General features: G+C 48.5%; 1 protein-coding gene across 5 annotated transcripts in view; it reads right to left on the bottom strand.

Moving 5' to 3' along the window:
- Window positions 1-19,725, bottom strand: part of LOC115117281 (lysyl oxidase homolog 3B-like) — a 119,972-nt gene that overhangs the window by 2,819 nt on the left and 97,428 nt on the right. For 2 of the 5 annotated variants that reach the window (XM_065004445.1, XM_065004446.1), the window contains 4 exons: window positions 15,182-15,425; window positions 4,033-4,148; window positions 3,092-3,228; window positions 2,686-2,797 (listed from right to left, as the gene is read on the bottom strand). In XM_065004445.1, the coding sequence (XP_064860517.1) occupies window positions 2,686-2,797; window positions 3,092-3,228; window positions 4,033-4,148; window positions 15,182-15,425 (609 nt within the window). The other 3 variants (XM_065004447.1, XM_065004449.1, XM_065004448.1) reach the window with 3 other exon arrangements.

Below are 19,725 nucleotides of genomic sequence, written 5' to 3'. Positions count from 1 at the left end.
AATATGGTACAAGAGACAGAAAGCAATGGAAGAGTCTGGAACAAGAGAGAGAAGGCAATGGAAGAGTCTGGTACAAGAGACAGAAAGCAATGGAAGAGTCTGGAACAAGAGACAAAAGGTAATGGAAGAGTCTGGAACAAGAGACAGAAGGCAATGGAAGAGTCTGGAACAAGAGACAAAAGGGAATGGAAGAGTCTGGAACAAGAGACAGAAGGCAATGGAAGAGTCTGGTACAAGAGACAGAAAGCAATGGAAGAGTCTGGAACAAGAGACAGAAGGCAATGGAAGAGTCTGGTACAAGAGACAGAAGGCAATGGAAGAGTCTGGTACAAGAGACAGAAAGCAATGGGAGAGTTTGGTACAAGAGACAAAAGGCAATGGAAGAGTCTGGAACAAGAGACAGAAGGCAAGAGTCTGGAACAAACTAGGGAAGTGTTTCCCAAACCCGTCGAGTTCCCCCCAGCCAGTCCACATATCTGAAACTAGCTGATTTAACTAATGAGGGGCTCGATGATTCAGTGACCATTTGAATCAGTGGTGCTAGTTCTGGAATGATCAAAGAAGTGGACTGGCTGGGGGTTCTGGAATGATCAAAGAAGTGGACTGGCTGGGGGTTCTGGAATGATCAAAGAAGTGGACTGGCTGGGGGTTCTGGAATGATCAAAGAAGTGGACTGGCTGGGGGTTCTGGAATGATCAAAGAAGTGGACTGGCTGGGGGTTCTGGAATGATCAAAGAAGTGGACTGGCTAGGGGTTCTGGAATGATCAAAGAAGTGGACTGGCTGGGGGTTCTGGAATGATCAAAGAAGTGGACTGGCTGGGGGTTCTGGAATGATCAAAGAAGTGGACTGGCTGGGGGTTCTGGAATGATCAAAGAAGTGGACTGGCTGGGGGTTCTGGAATGATCAAAGAAGTGGACTGGCTGGGGGTAATGGAGGAGAGGTTAGGACAGGCCGGGGGTACTGGAGGAGAGGTTAGGACAGGCTGGGGGTACTGGAGGAGAGGTTATGACAGGCTGGGGGTATTGGAGGAGAGGTTAGGACAGGCTGGGGGTACTGGAGGAGAGGTTAGGACAGGCTGGGGGTACTGGAGGAGAGGTTAGGACAGGCTGGGGTACTAGAGGAGAGGTTAGGACAGGCTGGGGGTACTAGAGGAGAGGTTAGGACAGGCTAGGGGTACTGGAGGAGAGGTTAGGACAGGCTGATGGTACTGGAGGAGAGGTTAGGACAGGCTGGGGGTATTGGAGGAGAGGTTAGGACAGGCTGGGGTAATGGAGGAAAGGTTAGGACAGGATGCCCTTATAGACCCAGGTCAGTAACAGGATGCCCTTATAGACCCAGGTCAGTATCAGGCTGCCCTTATAGACCCAGGTCAGTAACAGGCTGCCCTTATAGACCCAGGTCAGTATCAGGCTGCCCTTATAGACTCAGGTCAGTATCAGGATGCCCTTATAGACCCAGGTCTGTAACAGGCTGCCCTTATAGACCCAGGTCAGTATCAGGCTGCCCTTATAGACCCAGGTCAGTATCAGGCTGCCCTTATAGACCCAGGTCAGTATCAGGCTGCCCTTATAGACCCAGGTCAGTATCTAGCTGCCCTTATAGACCCAGATCAGTAACAGGCTGCCCTTATAGACCCAGGTCAGTAACAGGCTGCCCTTATAGACCCAGGTCAGTAACAGGCTGCCCTTATAGACCCAGGTCAGTAACAGGCTGCCCTTATAGACCCAGGTCAGTAACATTCTGCCCTTATAGACCCAGGTCAGTATCAGGCTGCCCGTATAGACCCAGGTCAGTAACAGGCTGCCCTTATAGACCCAGGTCAGTATGATCTCATAGACCCAGGTCAGTAACAGGATGCCCTTATAGACCCAGGTCAGTAACAGGATGCCCTTATAGACCCAGGTCAGTATCAGGCTGCCCTTATAGACCCAGGTCAGTATGATCTTATAGACCCAGGTCAGTAACAGGCTGCCCTTATAGACCCAGGTCAGTAACAGGCTGCCCTTATAGACCCAGGTCAGTATCAGGCTGCCCTTATAGACCCAGGTCAGTATGATCTTATAGACCCAGGTCAGTAACAGGCTGCCCTTATAGACCCAGGTCAGTAACAGGCTGCCCTTATAGACCCAGGTCAGTATCAGGCTGCCCTTATAGACCCAGGTCAGTAACAGGCTGCCCTTATAGACCCAGGTCAGTAACAGGCTGCCCCAGACCCAGGTCAGTATCAGGCTGCCCTTATAGACCCAGGTCAGTAACAGGCTGCCCTTATAGACCCAGGTCAGTAACAGGCTGCCCTTATAGACCCAGGTCAGTAACAGGCTGCCCTTATAGACCCAGGTCAGTATCAGGCTGCCCTTATAGACCCAGGTCAGTATGATCTTATAGACCCAGGTCAGTAACAGGCTGCCCTTATAGACCCAGGTCAGTAACAGGCTGCCCTTATAGACCCAGGTCAGTATCAGGCTGCCCTTATAGACCCAGGTCAGTAACAGGCTGCCCTTATAGACCCAGGTCAGTAACAGGCTGCCCTTATAGACCCAGGTCAGTATCAGGCTGCCCTTATAGACCCAGGTCAGTAACAGGCTGCCCTTATAGACCCAGGTCAGTAACAGGCTGCCCTTATAGACCCAGGTCAGTAACAGGCTGCCCTTATAGACCCAAATATAGAGGTAGAGCTTCTCACCCATATGGCAATTGTGAAGCCAGATCCGGTGTCCGTCGTACTTGCAGTTGCATTTCATGGCGTTGTTGGTGAAGTCACTCTCTGCCACTTCAAAGTTTGGATTGATCACAATCTGAAATGATGGAACATCAAACACAAATTAGTAAATGATATTGAGTTCACATCATTAAGCCACTGTTCTTCTGTCACTCCGTAGTCTGCACTTAGTCTGACTTTTCAAAGGGTCCAATTAAATGCAGACAGAATCAGTTTGATTTTGATACTTTTTGGGGAAGCACTGTTTGACAACTCATACGTGTATTTTGCAATATTTATAACCTCACGCAGTGTCCAGTTTTTCGATGTTTAGTCTGATTCATGGCCTCCCCACAATGTTTTAACAGCAATAGAAGACAACGCTGTTCACCTGTAAGATGTAGTTTCCTGGTTTGATGTCGGTGATGTCGATCCACTGGCAGTCGATGTCATGGCGATACAGGTCCCAACACCCCACGGTGATGCCCTGCTCTCCGAAGTTAGCACACTCATACCTCTTAGAGATACCTGGAGAACACAGAACCCTCATACCTCTTAGAGATACCTGGAGAACACAGAACCCTTATACCTCTTAGAGATACCTGGAGAACACAGAACCCTCATACCTCTTAGAGATACCTGGAGAACACAGAACACTCATACCTCTTAGAGATACCTGGAGAACACAGAACCCTCATACCTCTTAGAGATACCTGGAGAACACAGAACACTCATACCTCTTAGAGATACCTGGAGAACACAGAACCCTCATACCTCTTAGAGATACCTGGAGAACACAGAACACTCATACCTCTTAGAGATACCTGGAGAACACAGAACCCTCATACCTCTTAGAGATACCTGGAGAACACAGAACCCTCATACCTCTTAGAGATACCCGGAGAACACAGAACACTCCTACCACTTAGAGATACCTGGAGAACACAGAACACTCTTACCTCTTAGGGATACCTGGAGAACACAGAACCCTCATACCTCTTAGAGATACCTGGAGAACACAGAACAGTCATACCTCTTAGAGATACCTGGAGAACACAGAACCCTCATACCTCTTAGAGATACCCGGAGAACACAGATTACACCAATTAGACTTCTACCACCAACAATTACACATCCTCCAAAACAGGATACAGAATGTTCCACTTTGAATGTTGGATAAGATATCCCTGATCTTAACACCCAAATAAAGACGGTTTGATTGGCTGGCCCTCTAGTGGAGTATGTTTTGATTGGCTGGACCTCCAGTAGTCTACTCTGATTGGCTGGACCTCCAGTAGACTCTGTTCTGATAAGTTTCCCTCCCAGACTCACCTTCGTGACACTCCGTGTCCTCCAGACAGAAGGAGGCCTTGTGTCCCTCAGCCACCTTGGTCCCGTTGGACGACAGCAGGTCATAGTGGGTGAAGATATCCATGCTGTGGTAGTGGCTGCATAGGGAACAGAAAACAGTTGAACCTCAGATCTGAGAGTATGGGTCAGGGATATCTGATCTGAGAGTATGGGTCAGGGATATCTGATCTGAGAGTATGGGTCAGGGATATCTGATCTGAGAGTATGGGTCAGGGATATCTGATCTGAGAGTATGGGTCAGGGATATCTGATCTGAGAGTATGGGTCAGGGATATCTGATCTGAGAGTATGGGTCAGGGATATCTGATCTGAGAGTATGGGTCAGGGATATCTGATCTGAGAGTATGGGTCAGGGATATCTGATCTGAGAGTATGGGTCAGGGCTATCTGATCTGAGAGTATGGGTCAGGGATATCTGATCTGAGAGTATGGGTCAGGGATATCTGATCTGAGAGTATGGGTCAGGGATATCTGATCTGAGAGTATGGGTCAGGGATATCTGATCTGAGAGTATGGGTCAGGGATATCTGATCTGAGAGTATGGGTCAGGGATATCTGATCTGAGAGTATGGGTCAGGGATATCTGATCTGAGAGTATGGGTCAGGGATATCTGATCTGAGAGTATGGGTCAGGGATATCTGATCTGAGAGTATGGGTCAGGGATATCTGATCTGAGAGTATGGGTCAGGGATATCTGATCTGAGAGTATGGGTCAGGGATATCTGATCTGAGAGTATGGGTCAGGGATATCTGATCTGAGAGTATGGGTCAGGGATATCTGATCTGAGAGTATGGGTCAGGGATATCTGATCTGAGAGTATGGGTCAGGGATATCTGATCTGAGAGTATGGGTCAGGGATATCTGATCTGATCTGAGAGTATGGGTCAGGGATATCTGATCTGAGAGTATGGGTCAGGGATATCTGATCTGAGAGTATGGGTCAGGGATATCTGATCTGAGAGTATGGGTCAGGGATATCTGATCTGAGAGTATGGGTCAGGGATATCTGATCTGAGAGTATGGGTCAGGGATATCTGATCTGAGAGTATGGGTCAGGGATATCTGATCTGAGAGTATGGGTCAGGGATATCTGATCTGAGAGTATGGGTCAGGGATATCTGATCTGAGAGTATGGGTCAGGGATATCTGATCTCAGGGATATCTGAGAGTATGGGTCAGGGATATCTGATCTGAGAGTATGGGTCAGGGCTATCTGATCTGAGAGTATGGGTCAGGGCTATCTGATCTGAGAGTATGGGTCAGGGCTATCTGATCTGAGAGTATGGGTCAGGGATATCTGATCTGAGAGTATGGGTCAGGGATATCTGATCTGAGAGTATGGGTCAGGGATATCTGATCTGAGAGTATGGGTCAGGGATATCTGATCTGAGAGTATGGGTCAGGGATATCTGATCTGAGAGTATGGGTCAGGGATATCTGATCTGAGAGTATGGGTCAGGGATATCTGATCTGAGAGTATGGGTCAGGGATATCTGATCTGAGAGTATGGGTCAGGGATATCTGATCTGAGAGTATGGGTCAGGGATATCTGATCTGAGAGTATGGGTCAGGGATATCTGATATCTGTAAAAACAAAACAAAGATAAAGCCTTGTGTTCCTATTTTGTCTATTATTAATATCAGGCTGTTGGCGGTAGGTGCACCTGATTCAGCTGCCCTGTGTGCCGGGTAGGCCAACTGTTGCTATTTGGAACCATTTCATGTGTCTGAATGTACAAATGCTGCCTTCCCGGTGGGTCCAGAGGGCAAATCAAGTGCACTATAGGCCTACCGCTGGCCAATCGGATGGCTCAGATGACCGTGTCTGCAGTAACGTAACAGGCATAAACAAAAGCTATATCAAAGATACTGTGAGATTTCAAAACGTTTAAAACCATGACTAGAGAGAGACTGTCAACGAATACAGCACAGTGCTGCTGTTTCTAAACGCTAAAACCACGACTAGAGAGAGAGAGACTGACTCTCAGTCTGCTGCTCTCTCCCTCTGCTGAGACTGACCCTCAGTCTGCTGCTCTCTCCCTCTACTGAGACTGACCCTCAGTCTGCTGCTCTCTCCCTCTACTGAGACTGACCCTCAGTCTGCTGCTCTCTCCCTCTACTGAGACTGACCCTCAGTCTGCTGCTCTCTCCCTCTGCTGAGACTGACCCTCAGTCTGCTGCTCTCTCCCTCTGCTGAGACGGACCCTCAGTCTGCTGCTCTCTCCCTCTGCTGAGACTGACCCTCAGTCTGCTGCCCTCTCCCTCTGCTGAGACTGACCCTCAGTCTGCTGCTCTCTCCCTCAGTCTGCTGCTCTCTCCCTCTGCTGAGACTGACCCTCAGTCTGCTGCTCTCTCCCTCTGCTGAGACGGACCCTCAGTCTGCTGCTCTCTCCCTCTGCTGAGACGGACCCTCAGTCTGCTGCTCTCTCCCTCTCCTGAGACGGACCCTCAGTCTGCTGCTCTCTCCCTCTGCTGAGACTGACCCTCAGTCTGCTGCTCTCTCCCTCTGCTGAGACTGACCCTCAGTATGCTGCTCTCTCCCTCTACTGAGACTGACCCTCAGTCTGCTGCTCTCTCCCTCTGCTGAGACTGACCCTCAGACTGAGACGGACCCTCAGCCTGCTGCTCTCTCCCTCTGCTGAGACTGACCCTCAGTCTGCTGCTCTCTCCCCTCTGAGACTGACCCTCAGACTGACCCTCAGTCAGCTGCTCTCTCCCTCTGCTGAGACTGACCCTCAGTCTGCTGCTCTCTCCCTCTGCTGAGACTGACCCTCAGTCTGCTGAGACTGACCCTCAGTCAGCTGCTCTCTCCCTCTGCTGAGACTGACCCTCAGTCTGCTGCTCTCTCCCTCTGCTGAGACTGACCCTCAGTCTGCTGCTCTCTCCCTCTACTGAGACTGACCCTCAGTCTGCTGCTCTCTCCCTCTGCTGAGACTGACCCTCAGTCTGCTGCTCTCTCCCTCTACTGAGACGGACCCTCAGTCTGCTGCTCTCTCCCTCTGCTGACCCTCAGCTCTCTCCCCTCCTCTGAGACCCTCAGTCTGCTGCTCTCCCTCTCCTGAGACTGACCCTCAGTCTGAGACTGAGACTGACCCTCAGCCTGCTGCTCTCTCCCTCTGCTGAGACTGACTATCAGATACAGGCACCATCGTACCAGTAAAATAAAAAGCTAATGATTTCAAATGTATTCTCACTCAGTTGTGCTTCATAAGTAATACAACAACGGATCTATTACCAGTGTGATCATATAGTCTACCTCAAATTTTGAAATATATATTTTTAAATTGGCAGAACAACAATGCATTCATTACATTTTACATTTACATTTAAGTCATTTAGCAGACGCTCTTATCCAGAGCGACTTACAAATTGGTGCATTCACCTTATGACATCCAGTGGAACAGCCACTTTACAATAGTGCATCTAAATCTTTTAAGAGGGGGGTTGAGAAGGATTACTTTATCCTATCCTAGGTATTCCTTAAAGAGGTGGGGTTTCAGGTGTCTCCGGAAGGTGGTGATTGACTCCGCTGTCCTGGCGTCGTGAGGGAGTTTGTTCCACCATTGGGGGGCCAGAGCAGCGAACAGTTTTGACTGGGCTGAGCGGGAACTGAACTTCCTCAGTGGTAGGGAGGCGAGCAGGCCAGAGGTGGATGAACGCAGTGCCCTTGTTTGGGTGTAGGGCCTGATCAGAGCCTGGAGGTACTGAGGTGCCGTTCCCCTCACAGCTCCGTAGGCAAGCACCATGGTCTTGTAGCGGATGCGAGCTTCAACTGGAAGCCAGTGGAGGGAGCGGAGGAGCGGGGTGACGTGAGAGAACTTGGGAAGGTTGAACACCAGACGGGCTGCGGCGTTCTGGATGAGTTGTAGGGGTTTAATGGCACAGGCAGGGAGCCCAGCCAACAGTGAGTTGCAGTAATCCAGACGGGAGATGACAAGTGCCTGGATTAGGACCTGCGCCGCTTCCTGTGTGAGGCAGGGTCGTACTCTGCGGATGTTGTAGAGCATGAACCTACAGGAACGGGCCACCGCCTTGATGTTAGCTGAGAACGACAGGGTGTTGTCCAGGATCACGCCAAGGTTCTTAGCGCTCTGGGAGGAGGACACAATGGAGTTGTCAACCGTGATGGCGAGATCATGGAACGGGCAGTCCTTCCCCGGGAGGAAGAGCAGCTCCGTCTTGCCGAGGTTCAGCTTGAGGTGGTGATCCGTCATCCACACTGATATGTCTGCCAGACATGCAGAGATGCGATTCGCCACCTGGTCATCAGAAGGGGGAAAGGAGAAGATTAATTGTGTGTCGTCTGCATAGCAATGATAGGAGAGACCATGTGAGGTTATGACAGAGCCAAGTGACTTGGTGTATAGCGAGAATAGGAGAGGGCCTAGAACAGAGCCCTGGGGGACGCCAGTGGTGAGAGCGCGTGGTGAGGAGACAGATTCTCGCCACGCCACCTGGTAGGAGCGACCTGTCAGGTAGGACGCAATCCAAGCGTGGGCCGCGCCGGAGATGCCCAACTCGGAGAGGGTGGAGAGGAGGATCTGATGGTTCACAGTATCGAAGGCAGCCGATAGGTCTAGAAGGATGAGAGCAGAGGAGAGAGAGTTAGCTTTAGCAGTGCGGAGCGCCTCCGTGATACAGAGAAGAGCAGTCTCAGTTGAATGACTAGTCTTGAAACCTGACTGATTTGGATCAAGAAGGTCATTCTGAGAGAGATAGCGGGAGAGCTGGCCAAGGACGGCACGTTCAAGAGTTTTGGAGAGAAAAGAAAGAAGGGATACTGGTCTGTAGTTGTTGACATCGGAGGGATCGAGTGTAGGTTTTTTCAGAAGGGGTGCAACTCTCGCTCTCTTGAAGACGGAAGGGACGTAGCCAGCGGTCAGGGATGAGTTGATGAGCGAGGTGAGGTAAGGGAGAAGGTCTCCGGAAATGGTCTGGAGAAGAGAGGAGGGGATAGGGTCAAGCGGGCAGGTTGTTGGGCGGCCGGCCGTCACAAGACGCGAGATTTCATCTGGAGAGAGAGGGAGAAAGAGGTCAGAGCACAGGGTATGGCAGTGTGAGCAGAACCAGCGGTGTCGTTTGACTTAGCAAACGAGGATCGGATGTCGTCGACCTTCTTTTCAAAATGGTTGACGAAGTCATCTGCAGAGAGGGGGGGAGGGGGAGGAGGATTCAGGAGGGAGGAGAAGGTGGCAAAGAGCTTCCTAGGGTTAGAGGCAGATGCTTGGAATTTAGAGTGGAAGAAAGTGGCTTTAGCAGCAGAGACAGAAGAGGAAAATGTAGAGAGGAGGGAGTGAAAGGATGCCAGGTCCGCAGGGAGGCGAGTTTTCCTCCATTTCCGCTCGGCTGCCCAGAGCCTTGTTCTGTGAGCTCGCAATGAGTCGTCGAGCCACGGAGCGGGAGGGGAGGACCGAGCCGGCCTGGAGGATAGGGGACATAGAGAGTCAAAGGATGCAGAAAGGGAGGAGAGGAGGGTTGAGGAGGCAGAATCAGGAGATAGGTTGGAGAAGGTTTGAGCAGAGGGAAGAGATGATAGGATGGAAGAGGAGAGAGAAGCGGGGAGAGAGAGCGAAGGTTGGGACGGCGCGATACCATCCGAGTAGGGGCAGTGTGGGAAGTGTTGGATGAGAGCGAGAGGGAAAAGGATACAAGGTAGTGGTCGGAGACTTGGAGGGGAGTTGCAATGAGGTTAGTGGAAGAACAGCATCTAGTAAAGATGAGGTCGAGCGTATTGCCTGCCTTGTGAGTAGGGGGGGAAGGTGAGAGGGTGAGGTCAAAAGAGGAGAGGAGTGGAAAGAAGGAGGCAGAGAGGAATGAGTCAAAGGTAGACGTGGGGAGGTTAAAGTCGCCCAGCACTGTGAGAGGTGAGCCGTCCTCAGGAAAGGAGCTTATCAAGGCATCAAGCTCATTGATGAACTCTCCGAGGGAACCTGGAGGGCGATAAATGATAAGGATGTTAAGCTTGAAAGGGCTGGTAACTGTGACAGCATGGAATTCAAAGGAGGCGATAGACAGATGGGTAAGGGGAGAAAGAGAGAATGACCACTTGGGAGAGATGAGGATCCCGGTGCCACCACCCCGCTGACCAGAAGCTCTCGGGGTGTGCGAGAACACGTGGGCGGACGAAGAGAGAGCAGTAGGAGTAGCAGTGTTATCTGTGGTGATCCATGTTTCCGTCAGTGCCAAGAAGTCGAGGGACTGGAGGGAGGCATAGGCTGAGATGAACTCTGCCTTGTTGGCCGCAGATCGGCAGTTCCAGAGGCTACCGGAGACCTGGAACTCCACGTGGGGTCGTGCGCGCTGGGACCACCAGATTAGGGTGGCCGCGGCCACGCGGTGTGGAGCGTTTGTATGGTCTGTGCAGAGAGGAGAGAACAGGGATAGACAGACACATAGTTGACAGGCTACAGAAGAGGCTACGCTAATGCAAAGGAGATTGGAGTGACAAGTGGACTACACGTCTCGAATGTTCAGAAAGTTAAGCTTACGTAGCAAGAATCTTATTGACTAAAATGATTAAAATGATACAGTACTGCTGAAGTAGGCTAGCTGGCAGTGGCTGCGTTGTTGACTTTGTAGGCTAGCTGGCAGTGGCTGCGTTGTTGACACTACACTAATCAAGTCGTTCCGTTGAGTGTGATAGTTTCCACAGTTTCCACAGTGCTGCTATTCGGGGGCTAGCTGGCTAGATAGCAGTGTTGATTACGTTACGTTGCGTTAAAAGAACGACAATAGTTGGCTAGCTAACCTAGAAAATCGCTCTAGACTACACAATTATCTTTGATACAAAGACGGCTATGTAGCTAGCTATGTAGCTAGCTACGATCAAACAAATCAAACCGTTGTACTGTAATGAAATGAAATGAAAATGTGATACTACCTCATTGGCAGGGCAATTCAATCAAAGCCAATATGCAGTGATAATGTATTGGGTCTATAGCCTACTGAGTATAGCCAATATGCAGTGATAATGTATTGGGCCTATAGCTTACTGAGTATAGCCAATATGCAGTGATAATGTATTGGGCCTATAGCTTACTGAGTATAGCCAATATGCAGTGATAATGTATTGGGCCTATAGCTTACTGAGTATAGCCAATATGCAGTGATAATGTATTGGGCCTATAGCTTACTGAGTATAGCCAATATGCAGTGATAATGTATTGGGCCTATAGCCTACTGCACAAACTTCTACAGAACTGTTTTTAATTGGTTAATGTTACATAGACTCTTTTTTTAAAGTCATGTTTTTTAAAGTCTTGACTCAGAAAAGGTTGGTGACCGTTGTTCTAGAGTTTTGCCTGTCAACATGATTGAGTAAGCTAAATAGCCAATAGGCAGAGGGTATCTTAATTTGTCTGATTCTCACGAATAATGTTAAGGGAATAATGATGCATTTTATTTTTTAAGTGGTTTCTTGCATCAAACAACACAACATGTCCAGTCACCTCCTTGTCTGAAGGACAAGTGGATAAACAGGTTCATGTGAAGCCCTTCATGTTTTTCCCCCATAAGTCTCATGTAATGTAGTCCTACATTGAACACCACACATTGAACTGCTACTGTAGGCAGAATGATAGAACAGCTATTTCCATGTTAAAGTGTTATGGGGTGCATTTTATCCATTGTTTTTAATGGTAGGCTACTCTGGTAGGCCTACATTATGATCAAATAGCCACAGTAGCCTACTTTACCACTGTTAAAACTGTAACTTAAAGCAGGTACAGCCTCAGTGTTCACAGTAAAACTGTAACTTAAAGCAGGTACAGCCTCAGTGTTCACTGTAAAACTGTAACTTAAAGCAGGTACAGCCTCAGTGTTCACAGTAAAACTGTAACTTAAAGCGGGTACAGCCTCAGTGTTCACAGTAAAACTGTAACTTAAAGCAGGTACAGCCTCAGTGTTCACAGTAAAACTGTAACTTAAAGCAGGTACAGCCTCAGTGTTCACAGTAAAACTGTAGCAGGTACAGCCTCAGTGTTCACAGTAAAACTGTAACTTAAAGCAGGTAGAGCCTCAGTGTTCACAGTAAAACTGTAACTTAAAGCAGGTACAGCCTCAGTGTTCACAGTAAAACTGTAACTTAAAGCAGGTACAGCCTGTGTTCACAGTAAAACTGTAACTTAAAGCAGGTACAGCCTCAGTGTTCACAGTAAAACTGTAACTTAAAGCAGGTACAGCCTGTGTTCACAGTAAAACTGTAACTTAAAGTGGCTACAGCCTCAGTGTTCACAGTAAAACTGTAACTTAAAGCAGGTACAGCCTCAGTGTTCACAGTAAAACTGTAACTTAAAGCAGGTACAGCCTCAGTGTTCACAGTAAAACTGTAACTTAAAGCAGGTACAGCCTCAGTGTTCACAGTAAAACTGTAACTTAAAGCAGGTACAGCCTCAGTGTTCACAGTAAAACTGTAACTTAAAGCAGGTACAGCCTCAGTGTTCACAGTAAAACTGTAACTTAAAGTGGGTACAGCCTCAGTGTTCACAGTAAAACTGTAACTTAAAGCAGGTACAGCCTCAGTGTTCACAGTAAAACTGTAACTTAAAGCGGCTACAGCCTCAGTGTTCACAGTAAACGTGCGCTGGAAGTTGCACAGAATTTTCACAATGTTCAAGTTTGTGCTCAGCAGACCTACAACCTGCGATCGTATAAATGGGAAGGTTGTTTGGCAATAAACCTGATGATTCTGGCCATCCAGAATGACAACAACAGGCTGACTTCTGCCCCATGTGTCACGAACCTCGCTGAAGAGGGTGCCTCTTCCTGTTGTTTGGCAATAAACCTGATGATTCTGGCCATCCAGAATGACAACAACAGGCTGACTTCTGCCCCATGTGTCACGAACCTCGCTGAAGAGGGTGCCTCTTCCTGTTGTTTGGCAATAAACCTGATGATTCTGGCCATCCAGAATGACAACAACAGGCTGACTTCTGCCCCATGTGTCACAAACCTCACTGAAGAGGGTGTCTCTTCCTGTTTTTTGGCAATAAACTTGATGATTCTGGCCATCCAGAATGACAACAACAGGCTGACTTCTGCCCCATGTGTCACGAACCTCGCTGAAGAGGGTGCCTCTTCCTGTTGTTTGGCAATAAACCTGACGCGTGCGCCACTATGGGGCAAAAAACACACGGTTTGGCTTAAATTGTTAACAACATTGAAGTTATATTTGATCTCCAGTGTGAAAACATATTAAACGTAAAAACCAAAGCCTGTCACAGTCAAAAACCTGAAAACACGACATGGTATCAAGAACAAGACGAAACCAGCTGAAACCAGCCACTTCCGGTTCCCCACATGACAGTTTCTTGGCAATCTGGCCATCCAGAATGACAACAACAGGCTGACTTCTGCCCCGTGGAAGCACGCACATGGTTTCCGTGACATTGTCAGCTAACCCATCTATTATATAGACAATTGAAGGTATTCTCTACATCGGCGATTCCCAACTTTCCCCTTCCAAATCACCGTCAACAGCTCGAGGACCACCATTTCGCAAAAAATATCTTGGCAGTCAAATTGAGAGTCAATGTTATCAGTTATTAACAGATTAAAGGCCTATTATTATTGTCAACCATTTGTATTGTTGTAGTTAATATATTGTTTAAGGTAATGTACTGTCAAAGGTAATGTAACAGAGGTCATGTAGTGTTTAAGGTAATGTAGTGGTAAAGGTAATGTAACAGAGGTAATGTACTGCCAAAGGGAATGTATTGCCAAAGGTAATGTAACAGAGGTAATGTACTGTCAAAGGGAATGTATTGCCAAAGGTAATGTAACAGAGGTAATGTAGTGTTAAAGGTAATGTATTGTCAACAGTAATGTACTGTCAAAGGTAATGTATTGCCAAAGGTAATGTAACAGAGGTAATGTACTGTCAACAGTAATGTACTGTCAAAGGGAATGTATTGCCAAAGGTAATGTAACAGAGGTAATGTACTGTCAAAGGGAATGTATTGCCAAAGGTAATGTAACAGAGGTAATGTAGTGTTAAAGGTAATGTAGTGTTAAAGGTAATGTATTGTTAAATGTAATGTAACAGAGGTAATGTAGTGTTAAAGGTAATGTATTGTTAAAGGTAATGCACTGTCAACAGTAATGTAATGTCAAAGGTAATGTATCGTTAAAGGTATTGCACTGTCAACAGTAATGTAATGTCAAAGGTAATGTATTGTTAAAGGTAATGTACTGTCAACAGTAATGTAATGGCAAAGGTAATGTATCGTTAAAGGTATTGCACTGTTAAAGGCAATGTATTGTTAAAGGTAATGTATCGTTAAAGGTAATGTATCACTAAAGGCAATGCACTGTTAAAGGCAATGTATTGTTAAAGGTAATGTATCGTTAAAGGTAATGTATCACTAAAGGCAATGCACTGTTAAAGGCAATGTATTGTTAAAGGTAATGTATCACCAAAGGCAATGTATTGTCAAAGGTAATGTATTGTTAAAGGCGATGTATTGTCAAAGGTAATGCATCACTAAAGGTAATGTATTGTTAAAGGCAATGTACCGTCAAAGGTAATGTATTGTTAAAAGTAGTGTATTGTTAAAGGTAATGTACTGTCAAAGGTAATATACTGTTAAAGGTAAGATAAAGGTAATGTATTGTTAAAGGTAATGTATTATTAATGGTAAGGTAATGCATGGTTAAAGGTAATGTATTCTTAACGGCAAGGTAAAGGTAATGTATTGTTAAAGGTATAGATAAAGGTAATGCACAGTTAAAGGCAATGTATTGTTAAAGGTATATATAAAGGTAATGCATGGTTAAAGGTAATGTAATGTTACGGTAATGTAATGTTAAATGTATATATAAAGGTAATGTGAGGTTAAAGGTAATGTATTGCTAAAGGTACATTTTAAGGTAATGCATGGTTAAAGGTAATGTAATGTTACGGTAATGTAATGTTAAAGGTATATATAAAGGTAATGCATGGTTAAAGGTAATGTAATGTTACGGTAATGTAAAACTACTTATTATACCGTAAATACTCCCAACTGTTATTTATTTTATTTTATTGAAAATAATTGGCGGACCACCTGCAGCACCCCTGCGGACCACAGGTTGGAAACCACTGCGCTAGATGATTAGGTTGCCATAGTTACCCGTGACAGGCGTGCCAGACCCAGGAGTGGCGTCCAGCCTTGGGCCTGAAGTCGGCCCGTCCGATGTTGTGGATCTGAGAGGAGAACCGTAGCAGGCGGCGGTGTCCGTAGGGCCAGTTAGCACTAGCAGCAGACTTAGACAGACAGTTCTCCTCTGCTGCACAGTACAACATGTGGAGCGGGCGGTCCTCAATGTACACAGACTGCTGGACCAGGGGAGCATTCAGGACCAGGTCAGACGCAGCTGGGAGGAGGAGAGGAGGAGAGGAGGAGGAGGGGAGGAGGAGAGAGGGAGGAGAGAGGAGGAGGAGAGAGGAGGAGAGGAGGAGGAGGAGAGGGAGGAGGAGGAGGAGGGGGAGGAGGAGGAGGAGGAGGAGGGAGGAGGGGGAGGAGGGGGAGGGAGAGGGGAGAGGAGGAGGAGGAGGAGGAGGAGAGGAGGAGGAGAGGAGATGAGGGAAGAGGAGATAGGAGGAGGAGAGGAGAGGAGGAGAGGGAGGAGGAGGAGGAGAGGGGAGGAGAGGAGGAGGAGAGGAGGAGGAGGAGAGGAGGAGAGGGGGAGGAGGAGGAGGAGGAGGAGGAGAGGAGGAGGAGAGAGGAGGAGAGGAGGAGAGGGGAGGGAGGAGGAGGAGGGGGAGTAGGAGAGGAGGAGGAGAGGAGGAGAGGAGGAGGAGAGGAGACGAGGAAGAGGCGATAGGAGGAGAGGAGGAGGATGGGAGACGAGGGAGGAGGAGAGGAGGAGGATGGGAGACGAGGGAAGAGGAGATAGGAGGAGGAACGGTCAAACTGTCAACATGTACTGCGCAGTAGTTTCCATTGCCACTTGTTTTATGTTGGCTGTTTAGAACAGTGGGGTCAGTTTAGCTAAACCCAGGGTGCGTCAGAGTGGGGTCAGTTCAGGGTGCGTCAGAGTGGGGTCAGTTTAGCTAAACCCAGGGTGCGATCAGAGTGGGGTCAGTTCAGGGTGCGTCAGAATGGGGTCAGTTCAGGGTGCGTCAGAGTGGGGTCAGTTCAGGGTGCGTCAGAGTGGGGTCAGTTCAGGGTGCGTCAGAGTGGGGTCAGTTTAGCTAAACCCAGGGTGCGTCAGAGTGGGGTCAGTTCAGGGTGCGTCAGAATGGGGTCAGTTCAGGGTGCGTCAGAGTGGGGTCAGTTCAGGGTGCGTCAGAGTGGGGTCAGTTCAGGGTGTGTCAGAGTGGGGTCAGTTCAGGGTGTGTCAGAGTGGGGTCAGTTCAGGGTGCGTCAGAGTGGGGTCAGTTCAGGGTGCGTCAGAGTGGGGTCAGTTCAGGGTGTGTCAGAGTGGGGTCAGTTCAGGGTGTGTCAGAGTGGGGTCAGGTCAGGTGTGGGAAGCTAATTTACTGAATTTCTACACAATTTACAAACTCTAAACTGATATTTGGAGAACATCAGAAACAAACAAAAATGACCCCAGTCTTTAATCATCACTATCAGGTTTAAAGGTCTGTGGAACGGATGTGTCAACCACTACTCAACCTCATCATAAATGGACTAATTTACCTGTGGAAAGGCGCATACAGTCGCAGTGTGCAATAGAAGCATAATATACACTGTCAAGTCACAAGGCCAACTTCAAATACCAACGTCCATAGGCAGCGTGTGAGCTTCAAGTTTGAGAAGATATTTTGTTCACCATAAAATCGCACCTTTAATTAATAATAAATGTTTCAATGCATCTATCATCGCATTAGCAGACTAATATTAGATATTCCTGTGATGAGTGAATTGGATAGTCATCATTTAGGCTAATAATGCCTGGGAAAACGTGGCCCGGCTCTCCCCGGGTATACGCTGCTCTCCCTGGGTATACGCTGCTCTCCCTGGGTATACGCTGCTCTCCCTGGGTATACGCTGCTCTCCCCGGGTATACGCTGCTCTCCCCGGGTATACGCTGCTCTCCCCGGGTATAAGCTGCTCTCCCCGGGTATAAGCTGCTCTCCCCGGGTCACGCTGCTCTCCCGGGTCCACGCTGCTCTCCTGGGTATACGCTGCTCTCCCGGGCATACGCTGCTCTCCCGGGTATACGCTGCTCTCCCGGGTATACGCTGCTCTCCCCGGGTATACGCTGCTCTCCCTGGGTATACGCTGCTCTCCCTGGGTATGCTCGTTGCTATTTGCCATGCGCGTTGCTATTTGCCGTGCGCGTTGCTATTTGTCGTGCGCGTTGCTATTTGTCGTGCTCGTTGCTATTTGCCGTGCTCGTTGCTATTTGTCGTGCGCGTTGCTATTTGTCGTGCGCGTTGCTATTTGTCGTGCGCGTTGCTATTTGTCGTGCGCGTTGCTATTTGTCGTGCTCGTTGCTATTTGTCGTGCTCGTTGCTATTTCTCGTGCTCGTTGCTATTTGCCGTGCGCGTTGCTATTTGTCGTGCTCGTTGCTATTTGCCGTGCTCGTTGCTATTTGCCGTGCTCGTTGCTATTTGCCGTGCTCGTTGCTATTTGTCGTGCTCGTTGCTATTTGTCGTGCGCGTTGCTATTTGTCGTGCTCGTTGCTATTTGTCGTGCTATTTGCCGTGCTCGTTGCTATTTGTCGTGCTCGTTGCTATTTGCCGTGCTCGTTGCTATTTCTCGTGCTCGTTGCTATTTGCCGTGCTCGTTGCTATTTGTCGTGCGCGTTGCTATTTGTCATGCGCGTTGCTATTTGTCGTGCTCGTTGCTATTTGTCGTGCTCGTTGCTATTTGTCGTGCTCGTTGCTATTTGTCGTGCGCGTTGCTATTTGTCGTGCTCGTTGCTATTTGCCGTGCTCGTTGCTATTTGCCGTGCTATTTGTCGTGCTCGTTGCTATTTGCCGTGCTATTTGTCATGCTCGTTGCTATTTGTCGTGCTCGTTGCTATTTGTCGTGCGCGTTGCTATTTGTCGTGCTATTTGTCTTGCTCGTTGCTATTTGTCGTGCGCGTTGCTATTTGTCGTGCTCGTTGCTATTTGTCGTGCTCGTTGCTATTTGTCGTGCTCGTTGCTATTTGTCGTGCTCGTTGCTATTTGCCGTGCTCGTTGCTATTTGCCGTGCTATTTGTCGTGCTCGTTGCTATTTGCCGTGCTATTTGTCGTGCTCGTTGCTATTTGCCGTGCTCGTTGCTATTTGCCGTGCTCGTTGCTATTTGCCGTGCTATTTGTCGTGCTCGTTGCTATTTGTCGTGCTCGTTGCTATTTGTCGTGCTCGTTGCTATTTGCCGTGCTCGTTGCTATTTGTGGTGCGCGTTGCTATTTGTCGTGCTCGTTGCTATTTGTCGTGCTCGTTGCTATTTGTCGTGCTCGTTGCTATTTGTCGTGCTCGTTGCTATTTGTCGTGCGCGTTGCTATTTGCCGTGCGCGTTGCTATTTGCCGTGCTCGTTGCTATTTGCCGTGCTATTTGTCGTGCGCGTTGCTATTTGCCGTGCGCGTTGCTATTTGCCGTGCTCGTTGCTATTTGTCGTGCGTGTTGCTATTTCTCGTGCTCGTTGCTATTTGCCGTGCTATTTGTCGTGCTCGTTGCTATTTCTCGTGCTCGTTGCTATTTGCCGTGCGCGTTGCTATTTGCCGTGCTCGTTGCTATTTGCCGTGCTATTTGTTGTGCGCGTTGCTATTTGCCGTGCGCGTTGCTATTTGCCGTGCTCGTTGCTATTTGCCGTGCTCGTTGCTATTTGCCGTGCTATTTGTCGTGCGCGTTGCTATTTGCCGTGCTATTTGTCGTGCTCGTTGCTATTTGCCGTGCTCGTTGCTATTTGCCGTGCTCGTTGCTATTTGTCGTGCGCGTTGCTATTTGCCGTGCTCGTTGCTATTTGTCTTGCTCGTTGCTATTTGCCGTGCTCGTTGCTATTTGTCGTGCTCGTTGCTATTTGCCGTGCTATTTGTCGTGCTCGTTGCTATTTGTCGTGCTCGTTGCTATTTGCCCTGCGCGTTGCTATTTGCCGTGCTATTTGTCGTGCGCGTTGCTATTTGCCGTGCTATTTGTCGTGCGCGTTGCTATTTGCCGTGCGCGTTGCTATTTGCCGTGCTCGTTGCTATTTGTCGTGCTCGTTGCTATTTGTCGTGCGCGTTGCTATTTGCCGTACTCGTTGCTATTTGTCGTGCTCGTTGCTATTTGTCGTGCTCGTTGCTATTTGTCGTGCTCGTTGCTATTTGCCGTGCTCGTTGCTATTTGCCGTGCTCGTTGCTATTTGTCGTGCGCGTTGCTATTTGCCGTGCTCGTTGCTATTTGTCTTGCTCGTTGCTATTTGCCGTGCTCGTTGCTATTTGTCGTGCTCGTTGCTATTTGCCGTACTCGTTGCTATTTGTCGTGCGCGTTGCTATTTTTCGTGCGCGTTGCTATTTGCCGTGCGCGTTGCTATTTGTCGTGCTCGTTGCTATTTCTCGTGCTCGTTGCTATTTGCCGTGCGCGTTGCTATTTGTCGTGCTCGTTGCTATTTGCCGTGCTATTTGTTGTGCGCGTTGCTATTTGTCGTGCGCGTTGCTATTTGTCGTGCGCGTTGCTATTTGTCGTGCGCGTTGCTATTTGTCGTGCTATTTGCCGTGCTCGTTGCTATTTGTCGTGCTCGTTGCTATTTGTCGTGCT

Source organism: Oncorhynchus nerka, linkage group LG18, assembly GCF_034236695.1.
Source record: "Oncorhynchus nerka isolate Pitt River linkage group LG18, Oner_Uvic_2.0, whole genome shotgun sequence".
NCBI lineage: Eukaryota > Metazoa > Chordata > Actinopteri > Salmoniformes > Salmonidae > Oncorhynchus > Oncorhynchus nerka.
This window is presented reverse-complemented; position numbering and strand designations above follow the sequence as displayed.